Source organism: Lacerta agilis, chromosome 12 (assembly GCF_009819535.1).
Source record: "Lacerta agilis isolate rLacAgi1 chromosome 12, rLacAgi1.pri, whole genome shotgun sequence".
Taxonomy (NCBI): Eukaryota; Metazoa; Chordata; class Lepidosauria; order Squamata; family Lacertidae; genus Lacerta; species Lacerta agilis.
The window spans coordinates 11,725,418-11,748,557 of NC_046323.1; the positions used below are offsets into that span (position 1 = coordinate 11,725,418).

At 41.7% G+C, this 23,140-nt stretch overlaps 1 protein-coding gene across 4 annotated transcripts in view; it reads right to left on the reverse strand.

The window, feature by feature from the left end:
- Nucleotides 1-122: 122 nt before the first annotated feature.
- DNAJC13 (DnaJ heat shock protein family (Hsp40) member C13) overlaps nucleotides 123-23,140 on the reverse strand; it is a 62,851-nt gene continuing 39,833 nt past the window's right edge. For 3 of the 4 annotated variants that reach the window (XM_033166186.1, XM_033166185.1, XM_033166184.1), the window contains 25 exons: nucleotides 22,861-23,015; nucleotides 22,456-22,657; nucleotides 21,073-21,188; nucleotides 20,555-20,633; nucleotides 18,570-18,705; nucleotides 17,749-17,933; nucleotides 17,091-17,165; nucleotides 15,987-16,106; nucleotides 15,384-15,563; nucleotides 14,456-14,623; nucleotides 13,637-13,750; nucleotides 12,482-12,598; nucleotides 11,756-11,933; nucleotides 11,428-11,519; nucleotides 10,379-10,478; nucleotides 8,462-8,536; nucleotides 8,195-8,307; nucleotides 6,615-6,784; nucleotides 6,267-6,309; nucleotides 5,663-5,836; nucleotides 4,599-4,778; nucleotides 3,865-4,005; nucleotides 2,625-2,768; nucleotides 2,326-2,425; nucleotides 123-967 (listed from right to left, as the gene is read on the reverse strand). In XM_033166186.1, coding sequence (XP_033022077.1) covers nucleotides 870-967; nucleotides 2,326-2,425; nucleotides 2,625-2,768; nucleotides 3,865-4,005; nucleotides 4,599-4,778; nucleotides 5,663-5,836; nucleotides 6,267-6,309; nucleotides 6,615-6,784; nucleotides 8,195-8,307; nucleotides 8,462-8,536; nucleotides 10,379-10,478; nucleotides 11,428-11,519; nucleotides 11,756-11,933; nucleotides 12,482-12,598; nucleotides 13,637-13,750; nucleotides 14,456-14,623; nucleotides 15,384-15,563; nucleotides 15,987-16,106; nucleotides 17,091-17,165; nucleotides 17,749-17,933; nucleotides 18,570-18,705; nucleotides 20,555-20,633; nucleotides 21,073-21,188; nucleotides 22,456-22,657; nucleotides 22,861-23,015 — 3,255 coding nt within the window. In that variant the 3' untranslated portion in view covers nucleotides 123-869. Of the gene's footprint in view, nucleotides 968-1,875; nucleotides 1,992-2,325; nucleotides 2,426-2,624; nucleotides 2,769-3,864; nucleotides 4,006-4,598; nucleotides 4,779-5,662; nucleotides 5,837-6,266; nucleotides 6,310-6,614; nucleotides 6,785-8,194; nucleotides 8,308-8,461; nucleotides 8,537-10,378; nucleotides 10,479-11,427; nucleotides 11,520-11,755; nucleotides 11,934-12,481; nucleotides 12,599-13,636; nucleotides 13,751-14,455; nucleotides 14,624-15,383; nucleotides 15,564-15,986; nucleotides 16,107-17,090; nucleotides 17,166-17,748; nucleotides 17,934-18,569; nucleotides 18,706-20,554; nucleotides 20,634-21,072; nucleotides 21,189-22,455; nucleotides 22,658-22,860; nucleotides 23,016-23,140 lie in introns of all 4 variants that reach the window. The other variant, XR_004427691.1, reaches the window with a different exon arrangement.

Consider the following 23,140-nt stretch of genomic DNA (forward strand, 5'->3'; position numbering starts at 1 on the left):
GCAGATTTTTTGTTGGTATTGTTTGGTTCTCTTGCCCTCAAAATAAATTCCAGGCATCTCACCAAAACCCACATTTTCTTTCCAGCTTTACAAAGGAATACAACAGCAGAAGTACAAGTCTGTCACATTAACAAGGCGTTCAGTTCCCTTTATTTTTTAAAATTTTATGTACATACGAATGATCTGTATAATGTACATTCAATATAGAAAGTTTTATATACTGGATAATGTATAGAACATATCACAATTACACTATGCTTTTTATATATAACATGTTAACGTCATTTTTAAATAGTTTTTTTTTTTGCTGCATTTTAATTTTTCAATTTGGTAAAGCCAGTTATACATACAAATATCTTGTTAGGTCCGGTGAAGGAAACGTTAATGATTGAGGAGAGAGGCAAACGCCAAGTCTGTCAAGTTTTGGGAGGATTATCTTGTCCAACTTGGAGAGGAGTAGGAGGATCAAGTGATTTAGCCCAATTTCTTCCGAGACTGCAGTTCAACTTCAGTCATGCTCAGCTCATAAAATACAAAAAACTAGGAAAAAGTGTTTCGATTCACAGTCTTGTAAACAAAAATATAAAGGAACAAAAAAAATGTGCTTACGTACAGCAAGAAACAAAAACTTCTTGCGTACCCCTTTAGGCTGACCCCCAAAGTACTTTCTTCTTATGTTACAGTGTGATAGGATCGTGGAAACTTTTCTTTCCCCCCTAAAAAAAATATATTCATAGAAAAAGGAATAACACTGTCATGAAACTGGAAAGGCAGGCAGAAATCTGTTTCAATGGACAGGCCAAGGAATGGGGCCTTCCTCACCCCCGCCAGTCTGTTTCGGAGTCTCTTGCACAGGCCTTGCATGTCCTTTAGCTGTGATCTCCAGCTTCGTGGTCTACTGGAGGGGGGACACTGGGCAGAACCGATGAAGACCTTCCCGCAGTAAGATAGCCAGCAACTCCAGGACCTGTACCAGGGGGGAAAGATGGGAAGGAACAAACAGTTTTCTTTAAAAAGCTTTATCATAAACTTGAGTGTTTTCAAAGCTGTTAGTTCTGCGCAGACAAACCAGAGTGATCTGTCTTACCCTTGACATTTGTGTCCAGCTTACATTTCACTAGATTGATACACATGTTACTGGAGATCAGATTTCCATATCACCAGTCACTATGTTATCTAGGATTTATGTTTTAACTCAACTGCAATAATATAGCCACAAAAACATACATATACATTTACATATATACACACACACATATACATACATATACCAGAGGTTTTCAAACTATGGTCCGTCCGCAGAAAGGTTGCAAAACAGACAAGACTATCTGAACTTCACCCTAAACTTGTTTTGTTTTTTAGGCTGTTTGGACCAGGGCAGGATGATTAAACTGGCCAATGAGACGGTGGGTCAGCTGTTTTCATAATAAGCCTACGAGCTTTGCCGATTAGAGGTACCTCTCATTTTTGCAACATGTCCCTTGTTCCAACAATGTTAGTGTGGAAGCAAAAAACGCTGCTTGCTTTCATAGTTAATCTATCCATCATATTAGAAAGGCAAGACTAGGCAAGTGTGGATTCTTCTTTTGAGCTATAGAAGAAAATACTAAATGGCCCGTTGAAAATTTTCAAGTGGTCCGTGCGGGGGGAGAGGGAGTTTGAGAACCACTGATACGTACTCTCAGGCACCTACCATTTGGAACCCTGATGTCACAAGTCGCAGGGGAATAAAAATCAAGAGTTCCAAAACGTGCCACTGTGCAATGTTCTACAACAGCCACATGTCCGCTACAACTGTATTGCCATGCATCTAAGGAAGCATTTCGTTCTAGGAACTGCGCAGATGCAGCATGCACTGAGCAAAGTGGTATCTACCTGCTTTTAGAGAGTGCTAGAGAGAAGTTTAGCAAGCTGCCTGCCAAAGTAGATCTAAAGCCCACTTCTGAGATGAAGAGGACTGCTACCAGATAGAAGGGAAGGAGAGGAGATACCTGGGGGAGAAAGAAACCAGACGCAAGGGAAGTACAGACAGCAAAGCACTTTGAAGCAAAAGTGAGGCATCACTCCGTAGTGTCCCGAGGAGGTTTGTAACTGACACATTAATCATTTGCCCCCTTCAAATTTCTACCCTGGGACAGGTCCAGAATTAAAGCTGAAGTCAAATTGGAGCATCCATTGATCCATGTGGCCCCTTTTCCAACCTTACAATTCTATTATCAAATTAAGGGGACTGAATTAAGGTCTTATCCCAGAATAAACAAGCCACATGATACACAAAAGGAGGGAAACACAACAGGAAAAGCCTAAATTAGAATGTTTACTGACCAGTGAGGTATCCTGCTGTTTGAGTCTCAGAAATGAACAAGTCATGTTTCTGATCTTTGAAGGCACTCCACACGGAGGAACGAGACAGTATTTCATTCACCTGCAAGAACAACAAAGCCCAGGAGACGTTTGTTTCATTCCCCCCGCTGTTCTTTATCTATAACTGGCTGCTGTCATTATGAAGCTGACCCTGCTATTAGCAGCAGCTTTTGTAATTGCACAAATCTGGAGCATTTTTTGGGGGGGTCAAAAATACAAAATGCAGATACCTCAACTGGAAGGAATTCAGGGTGCTTTACCTGCTCTCCATACTGCAGACTGCGAGACATAGATTTCAAAGCTTTAACGATCTGAGCTTTCGTGGCCGAGGGGCTATCCAGATTCTCAAGGCCGACGCCTTCAAGCAGCCGCAGAAGATATGGAACCAACTCTACTTTCAAAGCCTGCAAAACAAGATTACAGGGTACTTAATGATAGTCCAAGGGCATTCCAAAGCAAGAAGCGCTCCTATCCATCAGGCAGAAAGACAAAGAGCTGAGGGACCTCGCCTGCCTCCCAGAATTCTTTGCTCTCCTGCCTATGTCACGCGAAGAAAAGTAACTCAGCCATTCGGGTCATCTCAGATTTGGCCACCCAGAACCACAGCAGAAATACAAAAGGATGAATTCACCACCTTACCCAGCAATTCCACATGATTTTATGGTAAAGACAACTCCAGCTCTAATAGACAGATAGGTACAGTTGTACCTGGGATCCCGAGCACCCTGGAACTCGGACATTTTGGCTCCCAAACGCTACAAACCCAGAAGTGATAGTTCTGGTTTTTGAACATTCTTTTGGAACCCAAATGTCCGATGCGGCTTGATTGGCTACAGGAGCTTGCTGCAGCCAATCAGAAGCCGTGATTTGGTTTTCGGACATTTTGGAAGTCGAACAGACCTCCGGAACGGATTGCTGACTTCCAAGGTACGACTATTACCAAAATCTTCAGCAATGACCGAGGAAGTAATGAGTGGCATGCACCATTGGAGTTAGGCTTGCCCTGAGATGCAGGATTATTGCTGTACACAAATGCCTTATTCTATACCAGATTCCTTTTCTGCACAAGCATGTGCCTCTGTTTGGCCATTCAATACACACTGCTCCTACTGGTAAGGTACTCCAAACAGCAAATGTTAGGGACACTGCATTTAGCGTTGCACATGGAACTCGGCTAGTAACTCAGGGAGATATTTGTGGTGTATTACGGATATCGGCATGCATGGCAACACCCCTGTGGTGTGCAGTCACTCTAGGCCTAAGCTCTTAGAAAATAACGGATGCATGTGTGAGCAAGGATGCATGTTAATGCAAGGACATTCCACCCGCAGCTTTGCAAAGTGAGCCTCACTTTTTCTTTCGCCCTAAGCAACCCACACACAAGCTGCCACAGGGAAATACTTTCATTCCACACCACAAAGCAAGCGTAACAAATTGAATGGACACACATTTAGATTGCTATACAAATGCCTTTAAAGGGCACGGTTCTAGCTTCCTTACTTGGACTACAAGATCATTTTGTTCCTTTTGAAACATTCGATTAAGTGCTTCACAGGCTACTCCAATCGTATCTGGCCGTTTCTTCATTCCATTCATCACGGGTCCAATGGTTTCTAGCGCTGCCATTGAGCGAACACAAAGCTGGGGGGGGGGAACAGCAGTTTTATTTAGGCTATTATGATTCTCATTTAAAAGATAAGGTTATAAGATGCCAAGAAATGTCTAGCATACCAACATGAGTTAACACACTCATTTTCCAACCTGGGCTGCAGAAGTAGTAGGCAACATTCCTTAAAGCTAACTGCTGCTAATTTTCCATGCTCTGGATTAATTCAAACTATTGATTGATAGAGAGTTCAAACAACTAGGCAACCAACATATTTTAGGGCACCACATCAGGATAGTGTTGGGGTTGCCACATGCTGAGAGACTGGAAGCAACAGTTTGCCTGCAATGTGAATAGGTTGAAGCGTGCATGGACCTGATCTCTTCAACTGACTGAGTTGACAGTTTTATATACTATGATCCCAGCTGGAGACAATCTAATCTGTGGTGTAATATGTTTTAACTGAACCCTGTTTTATACTGTGCCTAGCCAGACTTACCATCCTTGGTACTGGTTTCGGTGGGGGGGGGGATTGAAATCCAATCTACTACATCAGAAACATACAACAAGCACCCGAGATGAAAGTTCTTCCAGCAAACAATAACACAATAAACCCATATCCTCATACCTCATTATCAGACAGCATGTGTATGACGCGCATGGCGCTTTTCGGAATGGCGTTGTTCTTGTGATTCAGGGCCTGGAGAATCTTGGGAAGATGACCAAGAGGGGGAACTTGGTCTGCCAGCTGAGGCTGAGCACTAAAGAGGCACACCGTCGCTGTTGTTAAAGTTTCTAAAGTTTCCCCCTGTTTCGGAACACAAAGCACAGAGCAAGTCAATGAAATCTCCTGCTCCGCTATTGAAGTCAGTCAATGAGCGGCCAGTTTACAATCAACTGTTTAATGACACTCAGGAGTTGCATGTATGAACATCTTGATTATTTTGTGAGAACATAGGATTATCTTGTTAAGAAGCAGAGAATGACAGCCATAACCTGAATAAGAACCTCTTCAACATACTGAGCAGTTACCGTTTCTTCGGCCAGAATCTTATATGGGGAAAACCCAAACTGCACGCACAGATCTAACGCATGCGCATAAGCTGTTTCAAACAGCTGCCTGATCACTTACGCAACTGCATGCTGCACAATGGCTTGTGCCAGGATGCATTCATTTAGTGGCCATTCATTCATTGTTCTTCAAACTAAACGAATTGCTCTCCTACTGCCTTCAACCACCATGGGTTTACTGCTGTTATGTGCAAATTACAGTGGACACTCGGGTTGCGAACGCAATCCGTGCGGGAGGTGCGTTCGTAACCCGCAGTGCTGTGCCTGTACACACGCAGGTTGGGATTTGCCGCTTCTGCGCATACGCGAAGTGCCAAACCCGGAAGTAACCCATTCCAATACTTCCGGGTTTGGCGCGGTGCACAATCTGAAGCGGCCGTAACCCGAGGTATGGCTGTATTTCACAGCACAAGCCTAGGCAGGTTTACAGAGTAAGAAGCAGAACTAACTGCATCCTCAAAGGCTTTATTGTAAACTGCTCAGGGTAAGCTATTCATAACTGAAACAAACGGTGGTAGGAAGTAGTAACAATAATAGCAGCAGCAGCTTTCAGTGGACTGGAGCTCGTTTTCACAAATTCAGTTGCACAAAGCTAACACGCAACCTATCGACTCCACTTACATGGGGGTTGTTTTTCTCCAGGAGTTCGGTGAATTTTTCTAACAGTGCAATGAGAAATTCCCTAGGTTTTCGTAGCACCCAGGCCGGCTGGGCAATAAAGATTCTTAGGAAGACCCCTCCTACAGAAAGTTCGCCCTCTGCTTCACCATACACCACAGCAAAGTCCTCAGGCAGCTGGATCAACGAGAAAGGGGGGGGGGAAATGTCACTGAGTTCGTGCATTAGGAAAGTTACATTTGGTTTATTAGAAAGGGAGTGGGGCTAGAAACACAGCTGTGAGCCCAACTACGATTATAAGGGTCCGTATCAATGTAGAAAACTGCAGCAGGGCTGTTGAAGCTGCAGACACCCAGTGGATGCTGGGCTCCTGCTCCCATCACCCCAAAAGTAGCATGATGTGGTCAGAGCGGATGGGAGTTTTAGTCCAGGAACATCCGGAGTTTCATAAGTTCCTCCCTGCCTCTGTCCCACAGTGCAGTTTCATGCTATTAGTCATGGTACACAGTAACAAAAAAACAAAAACCAGAAAATGCAAAATGATACGAAGGAAAATCACACCCATGTTTTGTCTTAATTTCCTCCTTAACATTTAATTTTTGCTTACCTTCCAGTTAATATCAGGGTTGTCTCTCTGTAGTTTAAAGTGCCTTTAAAAAGAAGAAGACAGAAAACCCATTAACAAATTGGCTAAAAACCAATTAAATTCTAAACTCTCCCCTCACCTGAGATTAAAAACAAACTGGCTTATTTGCACTCTAATCGTTTTCAGCAATTTTGATCAATACAGAATATCTGGTTATATTTTTTGCATTATGCCACCTGGAATAGACCCTGTACTACAATCACAGAGGATTCCAAACTGAATCTAATTGTTGCTATACAGTTCTGCTACATTTTACCACAAAAACTGACTACACAAGTAGAACCATTATTCACCACTACTGGGACATACTCTAGCATCATTTCTCGAACAGTTGTAGACACTTTCTCTCTGGAGTTGTCATTCCATATCAACTCTGGATTTTCATGCGTTCCTTCAAAAATGTGAACAGCAGCTTCAGGGTTATCTCTCATGGCATCCATAAAGACACCAGGTAGAAACTTCATTAGGGTAATTCTAACCTAGAAAAGAACACACCAGATTGCAGAGTCTGTCACCGCTAACAAAAGGTTTCTAGTTAATCAAATGAACAGTTTGTAATACTGACATCTAGCAAAGCACGTGGAAAATGTTTTTGAAAGGAATTTGACTTCTCGACAGACAGCAATTCTTAAACCTGTGTGGGGAATGTCTTTGTATGGCTGACTATTGTTTGGATAATGACCTGTCTTGTGAAGAGTCCTTCAGTTACCCCCCCTGCCTCGGAATGACCTAAACTGAACTTGATGGATGGGCATTGTGAATCGAATCCCCATTGCTCAGCCCAGACAGAGAGATCCAGCTCTGACAGCCTTCTGACTCTTTCCTCGCTGCGAGGTGACAGGTACCTTCTTGGTAGTTGCACCCGCCCCGTGGAATGCTCTCCCATCAGATGTCAAGGAAATAAGCAAATATCTGACTTTTAGAGGACATCTGAAGGCAGCTCTGTACAGGGATGCTTTTAATGTTTGATGTCTTACTGTGTTTAACGTTTTAATTTGTTGGAAGCCTCCCAGAGTGGCTGCGGCAACCCAGTCAGATGGGCGGCATACAAATAATAAATTATTACTATTATTATAAGTTTCACAACTCATGATGACTAAGGCTATCAATGGCTACTATGTCCACTGTTGAAGGCAGCATGCCTCAGGGTACCTGTTGCTGGGATTCACATTTGGGGAGAATGCTGCTATACTCCTGGTTATGACTTCCCACAGGCATGTGGTTGGCCATTGCGAGTATTATATGCTGGACCAAATGGGCCGCTGGCCTGATCCAGAACAGTTCTTCTTAGGTTCCCATGTTTTCCAACCAGCATGTTGCTCTACAAGACTAGTAGCTTGCAGAGAATGAAATGTAAAGCTTGCACCACGTGAGGGCTATTTATTTGAAGTGATGCACATTGGCTGCATCCAGACAATTAGATCTTGGATTGAGAAGCCGAGCTACGAACAGGCAGGCAGCCACTTGGCTCTCCCCACCCTTCACGTTAAGTGGAAAAACCAAGGCAGGAAGACGTTGCCAATTCCTCTTGCGTCCAAACCAGGAAAACTATGACTAATGGCTTCCAAATAAGGAATGACAGTAAGTCATATTTCAAAGCCGGCTTATTTATCCTCGTTTGCTGGGAAGCTATTAATCATAGTTTGCTAGCTTAGGTGTAATGGGAGGCCATGGTAACAGCAGCTTCGTGGCCTGTTTCCCAGCCCATATGAAAGGATGATAAAGATGAATACGTCCTGTGTAATGTTAACTCCTAGTACAGGGTTGGACAGCATTTTTTATAAGCATGTTGCATATCAAGCCTAACAGACAGTGTGCTATTTAGTGTTAAAAGCATGCTTTTAAAAGGGCCAGTTACACTTCCCAGACATGAAGCGAAACACACTCACCTTTGGACCAACCAGCTTGTCGGCTGTCATTTTAGCAAAAAGCTCTGCAGTCTGAGATCGAACCTGGGGATGTGTTGAGTTGCAGAACATATCAAGTAAGTAGATTAAAGCACCTAGGAAAGGACAGAGAAACAGAGGGCCTTATGGCAGTCTATGAATATTCCGATAGATAAAAATGAACGAACTGCTGCCTCTTCCAATCACAGAAAATTCGAAACATTACTTTTGGATTCCAAAAGCAACGAAGAACAACAGAGTTCACTGTACCTTTTGCCATGGCCTCTTTAACGATTTTGGTACTGGATGTCAAAGCATACAGTGTTTCGAGAACAAGCTGCCGACCTGCCAAGAGGAAAAACTGTGAGCGAAACCCAGCTTTTATGTGTCTCTATTTAGCAAAGAGCTGTTTATGAGACAAAACAAAAGCCTTCCACGGATTTAGTTCCAAGGTCAGCAAAGGTATTTAAAAAACAGTGCTATGAAAGATCAGCTTAAGCCAAAGAACTAAGCACTAGTAAAATTAAAACATATGCATATATAAAAAATCACATACATATCAAACAATACAATAAAAACATCACAGGTCTAGCCCTTTCCTTAAAAGTCCCTAATAGAGAAAGAAGTGGCTTTCACAGAATTGTATAGTTAGAAGGAACCCTGAGGATCACCTAGTCCAACCCCCTGCAATAAAGGCATATGCGGCTGTCCCATGCGGGGATCGAACCTGCAACCTTATCAGCGCCAAGTTCTAACCAACTGAGCTATGTAGGTTCACCCTATCTATAATTAAAAACAGTCATGATAACAGGAATAAGACTACTAGGTAATGAAATCATTATCATAGAAAGCTTTAAAAAGAATGAATGCCATAAAATAGATTCCACTGTGGAATACAAGGTTTGTATTTCTACCAAGCCTGCCAAATATTCGTGAATGGTGCCCAATAAACTCCCATTTAGTGGGAATGTGCCAGCCATGAGATTGTGTGGTCACAAAAATCACAAACAGCCCTCAAGCAAAAGCAAAGTCAGAAGAGTTCACATCACCCGTGGCAGCATGTGTTTTTATGAGTCAGTTCTTTGGAAATGGCCATGAAAATGACTTTTTTCGAACCATAGATCCAAGGAATAACAAGATGCGTCCTTCCACCCTTGAGAGATCACTAGATGAGCAGCAACCAACAGATACAGAATTGATCGTCGAGAATTAAGGTCAGCGTTGGCACCATCACAAATGGATAGAGAGACATAGCTTAGTGTCCAAGGTGACCTTGTTTGCCAACAATAATACTAATCTCCATTACTACCTGCCTCCAGAACTTGTGTACATAATTACACCCCCCACCACAAATGACAATACATCTTTCTTAGTTTTTAAACCCAATTATCACCACAGAGCTGATTTCCAATGTAATAAGAATGCAGGCTAGAGTCTTCCGTTTCCTGATATACTGTTTAGCTAAACGAATGTAATTTAGGGTACTGAATGGCTGGCCTTCTTGACTATTTACTAGTCAGCAGCCTCTCCTCTATCAAGGCCACATGGCAATACCTATCTAATCACCAATTCATATGCAATCAAGCTAAAATGCTCCCTGTTAATGTTGGAGAGGGATCTGAGTAAATAGCAACCTTTTAAAATTTCAATTATTTGTGATGTTCAGTTAGTGAAGCGTTCAAGGGACTTCTGCCTCATCTCACCCCCAAGTTAAAGGTCAGGCAGAAGATCATCATCATCATCATCATCCTTTAGCTGCCCTTCACACTAAGGTCCCAGCGCGGGTAACACCAATTTAAAACACAACATTAAAAACTTGTGTTTCAAAAATATATTCACAAAATGGGTGTATCCTGAAAACATACTGAAAGTATGACCTAATGTTCACTGAGGGGTTTTCTCTAGATCTATTTTGAATGCCAAAGACAACACCCCAACAAAGGCAATTTTACTTCATTAATGACTTCCTATAATTTGCCCAACAGATATGAAGTCAGAGGGCAAGATCTCCAGTTTAGAGAATGTTTGTCTCTACACAGTCCTGAGACCTCAATGCCCTTCCCAGGTTGGAGCCACAATTCTATATGCACGCTTGTGCAGGAAAAAGTTTTTCTTTTTCTTTTGGTATCTAAAGTTTTCTAAACGTATATTTTTGTCGCTGAATAAGTAAACATACGCTCTACGTACTTGAAGGCAGTGAATGTAGGAGGGCTAGTAAGTTGGAAAGAACCATAGCTTCTGCAATATTATTTACACATTCTTGGTTACTAGTCACTATGTTCACCACCTGTGAAAGAAAGAAAGAAAGAAAAATAATAAAAACTGCTAGACTGGTATGGAAGCAGGTAGCTGCTTGTCTACGTATTGAATGGATACACAAATTCGAGCTCTGCTTCCAGAGAGGCCGCTCTGAATTTTCTGTGAATATTTATAGCAGAAAATGTCTTTCGAAATATTTGACCAAATGCTGTTTTCGAACAATATGAGTTTTAATTTTGCAACAGAAGGAGCACCATCAGGTAAAAGCCGTGACCCTAGTTCTCTATCTCTTCCCAACCCTGCATTGCTGTCCCTACCCATTCAGAGCGAGGTCAATGCAAAGGCTTCATGTGTCCTTGGCGAGGTAGCCAAATCTGATTTGTGTAACAACAGATAATATGACCTGGGATCATGTGGGCTGAAAAAAAGACTCCCTCCCCCCCCAAAAGTCTGCCACTTATCCAGCTTCTTAGAACAGGCAAATAGGTGTGGAAATGTAAGCCAGGGGGGAGTGGATATTGGTGTATAGGGGTGGGCGAGGGAATAACCCTTTTTAATACTCTGGATATGGTTGGTGGTGCAAACTTTTGTCAAGGCAACTCGGGCCATTGCTTCTGCCCAACGATGCTCCTTCCGGTGAGAAATAAAGACTGCCACTGTCGCCTTCGGAAATAACATTTGGACAAATACTTCAAGAGTCACTGTGTTCTACTGCCTGCTAAATGCACATTCCTTAGTACTATTTGCATAGCCTGTGAACTGAAGATTTAAAGTCATGTACGGTAGCTATTTTGATGTCCTGCACTCCATTCTCTAGCTACAAAGCCCAGAACCAGAATTGTTACTGGCCGAGTGTAAAATAACGTCCTTACATTTATCATAAAAGTGAACACCGCTTTGATTAATCCACACAATATATTCCGAAGTAAAGAACTTTCTCCTATGGCAAGAAACTGTTATCGCTTTGTTTTTTTTACCTCCAGAGCCAGCTGTTGGACTTGACCAGCTCCGTGGACACGCAGAAGGGAGAAGATTAACTTAAAGTGACCTATGCATTCACATTCTGAACCTACGTGGAGAAAGACAGCTGCTATGGTTAAAGTGGACTAAATTAAGCACTTACTTTCAAGCAAAGGTATCCTAAAACATTTTTTTAAATATAAAAAAACCACCGTAATCTGCTTAAACAAGCATTTTAGTTTGGTGATAAGCTGTATGACTAAGCATTCATTTAAAACATCCAAAATCTAAAGTGAGGTTTCGTTTGACAGGAATGTTTTAGGTTGTCCAACATGCCTCGTTTACCTGGGTTGTGTTTTATTACATTTCTCAGAGCCTCCAAGGCCATCTCAACCCTTCTGAGCCTCTCTCCATGTTGGTTCGACTCCACTTTCCCTGTGTGAGTCATGGCCATTAATGTATGAAGGTACTGGGCTTGTGAGCCTATGTAATCCAATAGGCTTGCAGCAAATGATTTCGGAAGCTGTAGGGTAACAAGCAAGAAGGAAAATTAAAAAGATAGGAAGGAGAACGTTTTGTTGCTGCTGCTTAACACAGTGTATCCATATTTTACAAACTATTTACAGTTAAGGGTTGAACAATCAAATGCTCTATCAGGATCCATAAGCAGTGTTTCACCTTCACTTAGCAAGGCTTCCTCACAAGATTATAATAAAGGAAGAGTTTAAGACTGCTATATAAAAGTCTAGGAAGTTCAATAGGGTATAGGGTTACTCCATTCTGAAAACACTTCTTTCCCAACGTTTGAATTTTTTAACAAAGGAAGAGCTATAACAAACATGTAACAAAATTCAGAGGGAAAGGATATAGATCCTCTGAGCGTATCTGCTGTGTTGATGATTTACTGAGAACAAATTAGTACATCCTATATTTTGACAAGGAAAGCAAGGAAAGGAGCTTCAATACCTAACATGTTTCGTATTGATATGCAAAAAAGAAAAAAGAAAAAAAAAAGGATTAACCAATTTAAAACCAAAAGACTTCACCAAATAGCAAGAAGTAGAATCTTACCTCTAGTTGGAATGTGGGGACTTCATTGTAAACTCTAACAAAAATCTCTCCTACAATAAGCTCTTTTGCATGATCGCTGAAGATGAATTCAGATCCATAGCTTTTATCACAGTCGCCCTTAAGAAAGTAAAAATAAATTGAATATATTTGCAGCTTCCCATAGTAAAAACATTAAGCTGTATGGATGCAAAAGCAGTACAATTCCCCCAATATCAATTGTCTACTTTAAGCATTTAGACTGTGTAACAACCACAACTGTGCTTGGAGACATGAAGCGGGAATGGAATTTGATTTCAGTTCTCATTTACTTTGCAAGAAAAGGCTAGAAATGTAGGCGGGTGAAGGTAGGGGGAGAATTGGCCAGTACTTGGGAGGATATCTATTACTTCTGTTCTTTCCCATGACTGTTGCTAATTCCTGCACAGGTCACACTTTAACCCTCAATGATCTTTTAACACGTGGGGTACTGTGAGAGGAATCCTGCAACCAAAAGCAGGCCAATTTGAAATCATTCTTTTACCCCCAGCTGCAGAACTTGAATAGGCATGACAATTGTACTCGGCTACAAGTGATTGCCAAACAAGGAGGAGGAGGAGGAGATGCTAAGCAACACTTGAGCTTTACTACTGGCAAAGACAGAGCTCTCGATCACTCAATTGAGGGCAAATATCTATCTGAGGGGAAACAAGTCACCCCTCAGCCCCTTGTACTGCTTCAATATCTCCATCCAGAGCAAGATGAGAGGCAACAAAGGGGATAAAGGAATCAGGAAAAACTGTCTCCTCCATCTCTGCTAGCAAGAACCTCTCCTGGTTTTAGGTCATGTCTGAACTGAAGATGCCTTTCCATTCACTGATGGCGAATTAGGATCAAAGTTATTTACATATGCTTTCGTTAAAGGATGCTGTTTACAACATGAGACCTGCGGCAAATCCATAAATGGAGAAATGAGGAGATGAAATCTGTAAATCCCACGGGAGGACACCAAACTTTTGTGGCCTGGTACATTAAAAGAAAGCTGGCTGTGTGGCTTTTGTACACCTCGGTTTAATGATTCTGAGAAATCCAGCAACAAGAATTACTTGCTACTTCTTTCAGTTCCCGGCCTCAGAAACTCCCAACTAGCCAGCCCGACAATTTGAAAAAGTGCCTCACTCTTTTAATCATGCTTTCCTGCTGAGATTCCAAGAACTCAAGGAGTTCAGCTCTTGTCTTATTGTTCCAAATAAGGTACGGGCTTTCTGTGTTGCTGTTCAGCATTTTCAGAATCTAGGGTAAGAAACAGTTATGGCAAAACAGGTTTAAATGCAACACAAATATTTCATTATTATTTTTACAGCATCTACATCCGACCAGCTTAATACCACTACAAGACCACTGTAACCCTTCTAGCTTTCTCAATGTGCAATTTATTTCCTCTTTTTTTAATTCTTTAACACGAGCCTATTTGGAATTTGCTTTTAAAAACTCCAGCTCTGGCTCGATGCACACTTTATGATTTCAAGCGCTACAGAAGTAATCTGAAACGGTCTCTATTCTGCAACCATTGAGTGCAGCAAGCACTGTTTCTCTCTTATGTTTGCACGCACGCACACACACACACACACACACACACATATTCCTGGTTTGCCATATGCAGTAGTCACTCAAAAATACTGTAGCAGTAATATCATGTGAAATAGCCCTTAGTATCTGGCAAGAAAGACACGACAGGTTAGAAATAGTAGGATGACTACTGTATCCACACATCTCTATTAACACTCCACTATCTTAAACAAAAATCCACTGGCTGCAACACAGGGAACTGAAGGTGCTCCCAAGTGCCTCAGTCAAGACTCCTTTCCTAAAGACAATAAAGGCTGTATAATTTTCTTTGTTGCAATTACTACATTTTCATACCGAACTCACATACTCAGCATACTTGTCAAGAAAAGTGGAAAAAACATTAACGTGGGTATTAAATTGTTCTTGTACCTCGGCAGGATTAACCACAGCAAGTTTTCTTGCAATATAAGGCGTCAGCATGCCTGCAAGACTTTTTCTGATGGTTGGGTTTTCAGGCGTAGCTTGTTCTCCAGGAAGATATCCGCCAAGACGGCTCAGAGCAAGGAGGCTAAGCTTGGCAAGGGTATTGGCTACTTCCTGTTAGCAGAAAATAGGGAATCAATCTCATGCTTAGATTTTCTGAGTAGATGAAGAAACCAGACCACCCCTCCTTCACAAGCAATACTGCAAAATAAAATGGACACAACTTGCGAAAATGTCATTGCCCAATTTGGGGCAACTGTAACTTGCCATTGTGTCTCCTTATACCCCACTGTGCACTATTCAGGAGGGTCCTCTAACTCTCTAACGAGAGCCAGTGTGGTGTAGTGGTTAAGAGCGGTAGACTCGTTATCTGGGGAACTGGGTTCGCGTCTCCGCTCCTCCACATGCAGCTGCTGGGTGACCTTGGGCTAGTCACACTTCTCTGAAGTCTCTCAGCCCCACTCACCTCACAGAGTGTTTGTTGTGGGGGAGGAAGGGAAAGGAGAATGTTAGCCGCTTTGAGACTCCTTCGGGTAGTGAAAAGCGGGATATCAAATCCAAACTCTCTAGAGGCTTTTTGGGTGCTGCAGAGGGTTTTTTTTAAAAAATAATATAGAGAAGTTCCCTTCTTCAAGCTTCCTTCTCTCTTTGGATCAAAGCTTGGCATAAGCAAGCACAACTGATCTTGAGCATGTCATTTGAACCACACAAAAAAGGCTACAACGCCCATGCAAAGTTTTACCTAAAAGCACAGCACATTAAGCAATGTGTTAGATTTTAAGATAATGACTAAGTTCCTACAGCCATCTCAGAAATGCTGCTCAGGATATATTTAAAGTACCGCAGTCTATTCCCAGTTCCTTATTATCATTACCTGCTGATTGGAATCTTCACTCTTCTGAATCCCACTCTCTTCTAGCGTGTAATCATAGTTGAAGATGTAGCCGAGCAAATACCACAGAACTCCAGCTTGAAACAGATGTGTCTGTAGCCAGTAGTCCACAGCAAAGGAGCTGACACACTCGACCCCTAGAGAAGCCACGCGGGGAATGTTCTGAGTAGGAAAGAAAACATTTGCCTTGGGTGACAAGTGCTTCAGTTCAGCAGGAACGAGACAAGCGGCATTTCTGACATAAAAACGACATGGTAAATAGTGGCACGATTTTCACATTTTTCATTTCTTGCTTCTGCAGTGTAGCGCTTTAATCATGTTACATAATAGGGTAAACAGAATAAATAAGAATATAATAGGGTAAACAGAAGGACTGTGCCCGTGCATTCCATTGGACAACGTGAAAACAAAACTGTCTGCATGCCCCAGGAAGCCTTATGTGAACTGGGGCTCTGACAGGAAGTTCTACAGCTTTCAAAAGGAAGGCAATAGGCCCAATCAATTGCATCCATTTAATGGACACTCCTGAGGTTCTACAGAAATGGGAGGCTAGGAAAGAAAGACAGGAGTCATACAAGAGCTTACCTTGCCGTAATACAGTACTCTGCAGAGATCCTTGATGATATTTGGCATTTCAGTTATTTTCTCTCTGCAGTCTTCAAACTGGGCTGCCACACTGTAACATTTACTTACATGCCCACACACCTATTAAGTGAAAAATGCTAAGTCATATGGAGTTGGGACAGTGTATAATAAGATGCACTACAAATATACTCGCTTCATAAGTTGAAAAGGAATGATAAAGAGCTTCCTGGAAGGCAGACACAGGACGGTAATTTGCCAAGGGATTACTTCTTTCAGTCTTGTGAAGCATTGATACTTCTTTAAGTGTCTAATGTTGGCACCAGGAAAGGGTTGTGGCAAAATGGGGAGAGTACATATTTTGCATGTGGAAGTTCTCAGGTTCAGTTTTTGGTATCTCCATCATTAAAAGAAACTATGCTTTAATGAGAATAAGCAGAAAGCTGGTACGCACCACTGAAATTGCAGGTGCTTCCTTCCTCCCCTGTTGCTGCTACACCACCAAAAACAAGCCATAGCTTCTTGTGTTATCTGAGCCTGGAGTGGTGGTTTGTTCCTCTCCAAACCAACCACGAGCAGGTAGCCAAGGTTTGTTCTTATTCACATTAAACCATAATTTATTTTATCTACAGTTTTAATATGATGTGAGAACCATGTTAGTGTAAAAAAGTTAGACAGAAAAGTTGTCCGAATCTGGTCTCCTATGGCCAGTTCACATTTTAGTTCACATTCACACATATGCTAAATCAGGGGTCCCCAAACTAAGGCCTGGGGGCTGGATGCAGCCCAATCGCCTTCTAAATGCGGCCTGTGGACGGTCTAGGAATCAGCATGTTTTTACATGAGTAGAATGTGTCCTTTTATTTAAAATGCATCTCTGGGTTATTTGTGGGGCCTGCCTGGTGTTTTTACATGAGCAGAATGTGTGCTTTTATTTAAAATTCATCTCTGGGTTATTTGTGGGGCATAGGAATTCGTTCATATTTTTTTTCAAAATATAGTCCGGCCCCCCACATGGTCTGAGGGACAGTGGACCGGCCCCCTGCTGAAAAAGTTTGTTGACCCCTGTGCTAAATCCTCCATTACTGGATTATTTTGAACACTTACCTGAACTGACATATCATCTGCCTTACTAAAGTGTGTTAGGACAGCAACACAGCGATTAAAAGCCTCTTGCAGAATCTGTGGGGATAGACAGACATTTTTTCCTCCCTGAACACTTTCAGCAGCAAAAGTTGAAACGATTGTTCTCATACTGTATAGCAAATATTTCTGTACAAATTTTCGGATGCCATTTTAAAGCCACAATGTAAAATTTAATACTTCAAATGCCTACTTGTTAGAGAAAGAGCAGTTCAAGTATTCTAAGCCAAACCAATGATCTGAAATTATCTGGAGTAATATTAACAACATTTCGTAGAAGCCCAGTTATTGTTTCTTTTGTTTGATATTAAGTTAAAAGTTAATATTTTGTTTTTGTTTTTTTAAAAATAACCACCTACTTGCTTATTCTTAGGCAAATTAAGCCAAATACATGAAATATTCAGCACTGGTTATGCAAGCTTACAGAATAGTCAGCAACTGCAGTTCTGAGATGTATTTTCTAGCTATCTGTAAGCACAAGGGAAAGCTGGCTTTGCAGAAAACATCCAGCCAAAAAGGGTTATTGAAATGCATTTTGCAAACAAGAGCTTAATAGAAAGGATGCAAAGAATAAAACTCAACTCTCTGCAAAACACAACCCACAGGAGGATTTTGAGCCTACCTCGATACCATTCTCTCTTCTTAGTTCTTCTGCATTAAGTGCCGAGCAGTTGACGGTGTAGAAAGCTAACTCAGTAGCAGCAGGCAACAGGGGAGATTCTTTGGAGAACAAGAGGTCATCTGAAGTTTCTATTGTGATTGTCTTAATCAACATGGGGTAGCCTGCGTATTTATAAGGCTTCAAATCTTGAAAAGAAAAGAATGCCAAGAATCAACATTCACACGTGAATCAGTCTGATGGTGACACTTATTCTACACCAAACAAATCATTTTATGGTTTCTTACTTCAAAGGCCAACAACACAGGAGAAAAGGAGGGTCTGAGAAGTTTAACACAGAATGCACTAAACAAATTAGCTACTTCAGAACAAGTAGGAAAGGTTGAATTCCCCAGGATTCTGGGCAGCTCCTTGGGCAGAATACAGGTGAATCTGAGCAGCATTTGGAAAACGGGATCTCAAGGCTCTGTTTTGAATGCAGGCTTTCTGCTTTAGAACAAGTCCTAGGTTTTCTACCACCTATTAATCAGTGGAGACTGAATGATTTTAAATTGCTGGGGAAAGTGTATTCACTGCATTCAAAGAAATGTCCATTTTGGACTTGACTGTAGCCTCCAGAAGTACAGGGGCCTCCTTCAGAAATCCACTCTCCAACAAAACCAAGGTTATGCACCTGAGAAGATAGAGCTTGATAGTCTGCCACATGATTTGTATCAGTTGTAGCCAGTGAGCTCCCAAATAGGCCCAAAGTTTTCACAAACACATAAATGCGATTTAATATTTTACAAAACAAAGTTATGTCTCCAGATGCTAAGTATAATTACCATCTTTGTGTCTGTTGAAAAGGATGCTTTGAGCTTTCAAAATCAGAATTATATTCTCAGGATCTGGACCATCCACCACTTTGGCTGACTTTGTGCACAAAAACTCATACGCTTTATTCACCTTTTCAAACATATCCTGCAAATACAATGCACGTAGGGAAGCAGATATGAATCCAATCTCAAAATAAATCAGCTGGTGTTGCAAAAGAAACAGACCAGGTTTTTGAGAATGACTGTCTTCTACTACATAATCTTCAAAGACACTGTTCTAATTTTGAGCTTGTTTTAATGTTTTTCTGACTTTTATACCATACTCTTCTATGAAAAGCGTATTTTTCGCTCCATAGGACGCACCGGACCATAGGGCGCACCTCATTTTTAGAGGAGGAAACTCAGGAAAAAATATTTTTCTGGTTTTCCTCCTCTAAAAGCCTTTTTTTTTTTGAGGATCAGCTAAAAGTTTTGCAGCTTTTTTGCAAAGACAAAAGGCCTTTCTTAAGGATCAGCTAAAGGTTTTGCAGCTTTTTTTTGCAAAGGGAAAAGCCCTGGGTTGTTTTTGTTTGTTTTGTTTGTTTTTGAGGATCAGCTAAAGGTTTTGCAGCTTTTTTTGCAAAGGGGGAAAAGCAAAGAGGAAAAGCCCCATTTTTATGTGGTTTAACTCACATTTCTGAAAAATCTTAAGGAAAGGGAGCCATTTCTACAGTTTCCAGACAGATAATCTAATCAGGCAGTCACATGTCCTGGGGAAACAAACAACCTCCCTCTCCAGCACATTCAACAAAGGAGGGCGGGGCTGAAAGGGAGCCGGGACTCTTATCTCTCTCCCGATCTCTTGCTGATCAGCTGCTGAGCGGGGTCCTTTCAACACTCCCTTTTCTCTTTGTAAAATAAAAAGCACAATCTGCTTTTTGCCCCTGGGCAATTCAGCTCCAGGGACCACCATTCGCTCCATAAGACGCACAGGTATTTCCCCTTACTTTTTAGGAGGAAAAAGGTGCGTCTTATGGAGCGAAAAATACGGTACCCACACAGTAGGACAAGAGAGTTAACAAGTACAACCTATTCAGAACAGCCACATGTACAAACAGCATCGTACATAATATTCCAGTATTTGGCTAAGGATTACTTAACCTAAAGCAGGTATGAGACCTGCAGCCAGATTTCATTTTGCTCTCAGAGTCCCCTCCCAACTGTAAGTTGTACAGCAGGAAGGGAAAGGGTCTTTGAAGTTGTGCAAACTGTGCAATTACGACTTCTTCCCTCACAATCAGATCAAAGCCGAGGGAGAAACAGACCTGTATTCCTGGCAGATGTGCTAAAAGTAGTCCATATGATTTTGGACATGCAATTACATTTTTGAAGTTTGGGGTTTAAAACAGTTGCGGTTAAGGGCTTGAAGTTCAGCGATGTGCTGACTTCATTTAAATTCTTCTGCTGGGATTACAGAGCTTTGCCACATTTGCACAGAAAGAACAGATAAAAAGGACACTGGGAGAGCTATTCTCCCCCCACAAGAAAATGGAAGGTGAAACTTGAATGGAGTTACTAAAAAATGAAATATACGCCTCTGTTACCATGGGAAAGAGAGGTGTGTGTGTGTGTGTGTGTGTGTGTGAGTGTGAGTGTGTGTGTGTGAGAGAGAGAGACTGATTGTGTGTGGGTCTGGCAACTTCCACTACTGGAATGTAATGGGGTCCATAACTCAAAACTGTTTCCCCTTTCTGATGTAAAAATATACATATTTAAGAACTTTAGCAAACAAACAGTTGCACTTCTATTATGCAGGAATCTGTGCACAAATGGGCTGTCCTGATTACATAAAAGGAGTGACTCTGTACATTTGAACAAATGCACACTTGAACCTGCTCCCCCCACTGCAGAAACTGGGGTAGATCCATGTATACGGTAGAGAGCCTGTGCTCAGACACCAGATCAGACCCAATACATCCTATAGGCATAATATATATTTAATACATAGCACTTACTCGACCTTCTGGATTCTTGTCAGGGTGGTATTTCTGGGCCAGTCTGAAATAAGCCTTCCTGATTTTGCTCTCATCGTGCCTGTCAGATACATAAATAATTTGCTTACCTAGGATTCGATATGCTATCATTCAGTCAGGGGGGAAAAACCCATATGTCTAAATCACATCAGAAACCTGACTTTGCAGCACTGCAATAGCAAGGCCTGTGTAAACTATTATGCCAATCTGGTCTTGGAAACTGGATTCCCCTCCCCATCCTCTCTGTACACTGCTATGTGGGCTCCTGCGCTTTAGTTAACCGATATGCCTCCAAATCAATAGGTCAGGCTGGTCTGAAATAGATGTGCTCCAATGCTGAACCATTATACTATCATTACTGTACAAAACTTCAGCCATGCCAGCTGTTTGTCCGGTTCTAGAACTTAATCAGAGGGCAACTAAGTTTAAATGATGCAATATACACAAGATAAGAGTAATTTACATTAAAAGTCAGTGGAACTGAAGAGCACATAACTTACTGTCCTTGTCCCTTTGGGAGATGGAGAACTTCATAAGCATCATCTATTGACATTGTAGGTGCCTTCTTATCCACCTCCTTCTTCCAAGCATCTAGGGTATCTTTTAAGAGTTTAACCTGGGGAGACAGAAAATTCCAAATGAGTTCTTCTAATGTAACTTTCAGATCTTCCGGGGGGGGGGGGGGTTGGAGAGAGGAGATAGCTGCTGTAACTCAGCCACCTAGGCCCTCCTCTCTATTAGAAAACCTGCAATATAGGAGTTTTATCTCTTATATTTGAAAAAAAATTGAACACACTCCTTTATTTAGCTTTATTGATGTTTTAACGGTAAATTGGTACATCCATTTCACAATAATCTTCATGATCCTTGTTTTTATTCTGATTATATATGTTGTGATCTTTTCTGTGAACCGCCCTGAGACCTCCAAGTATAGGGCGCTACAGTGGTACCTTGGGTTGCGGACACGATCCGTTCTGGGCTGCCGCTTGCACCCCGAAAAGTCCGCAACCCGAGCGGAGCTTTTGCACATGCGCCGAAGCGCGATATCGCGCATGCGCAGACGCTTCTGCGCATGCGGTGAACGCCACTTCCGGGTTTGCCGCATTCGTAACCCATGTCGTTCACAGCCTGCAGCAAACGCAACACGAGGTACGACTGTATATATACTCAATATTTTTTTTAAATAATAATAATAATAATACTGTAATACATTATTCGACTTTCCCACCCCAGCCCTCCCATGAGTTTCCTTTTACTCTTAGATGAGCTACGTAGCTTTCTCTACCTGCTGCTGTTCATCAATCTAGTCCTACTTGGGAGTCTTATGTAACTGTTATAATTCTTTAAACAATCTCCAAAGTTTTCCCACTCCTCTCTTATGGTACGTTCATCCTGGTTTCTTATCTTTGCAGTCAGCATTGCTAACTCCACATATTCTATTAGCTTATTCTGCCAATCCTCTTTTGCTGGACTGTTTCTGTCCTTCCACATTTGTGCATAGGCTATTCTGGCTGCAGCAGTTGCATAAAGAGAAAGATTTAATGCATTCTTAGGTATCTCACCCTCTATCATACCCAAAAAGAACATCTCGGGTTTTTTTTGGGGGGGGGGGTGTCAACCTTAGCATCTTTTTTATTTCTGTGTATATCATCTCCCAATATCCCGTAGCTTTCTTACATCCCCACCACATTGAACACACTCCTTGTTTAAACTTAACTGGCTTTGAAACTGTACACTTTAAAACAGAACTGTTAAGATCACAGCACACTCAAGATGCCAGTAAAGCAGTCATGGCTCTCGCAGTTCTTTGCCCTATTTCCCCTTTTTATTTTTCAATTCTGCTTTGCTGCAGATTGAGGGAGAGTGCAAGACATGCGACTTACGGGGTCTTTAATTGGCCAGTCAGGAAACCGAAGTTTATCACATAGATGCCTGAGGTAATAGATGTTACAAAACAGCTCGTTCTCCAGCTGAGGGTAGTTGATTAGCGGTATGGGGCAGTACTGGTAAAGCGCTCTTGTGTTACTCTGAAGACGAGGGGTGAAGTCAGCAAGATGAGCAGCTATCTTCTCTATCATAAGGCGCCTGTGAATTGCAAAAGGCCTTTTGAAGCAAACAAACGCTAGCGTTCTGCCAGATCACTAAACCATTAAACCTTGTTATCTGTGGCAAGTCACAAAGATATCAGATGAATTTAATTACAGTCAGCAAACTGAAAAAGGAAAATAATAATAATACTGATGGGGGGGGCCCCACTTCTTTTGCTGGAAGTGTATGAATCAAATTACCTCATTTCACTGCTCCAAATAGCTTCTGGAGTATCGAATTCGCCCAAAAAAATTTCAGAAAATTTTTCTGGCTCATAGTTTTCCAAGTAACACACCATAGCTTCCGGCAGGATGTGTCCAAGTATGCTTCTCTGAACTATATCTTGCCCTTTCATCTAAAAAAGAAGTCGCCGGGATGTAAATGTGAAAATTAAATGAACGGTTGCTTTTGTGATAATGGAGGTTTTAATTTTCACAAGCCACTATGTGCAGCACAACTTGTAGAATCACAGAGTTGGGA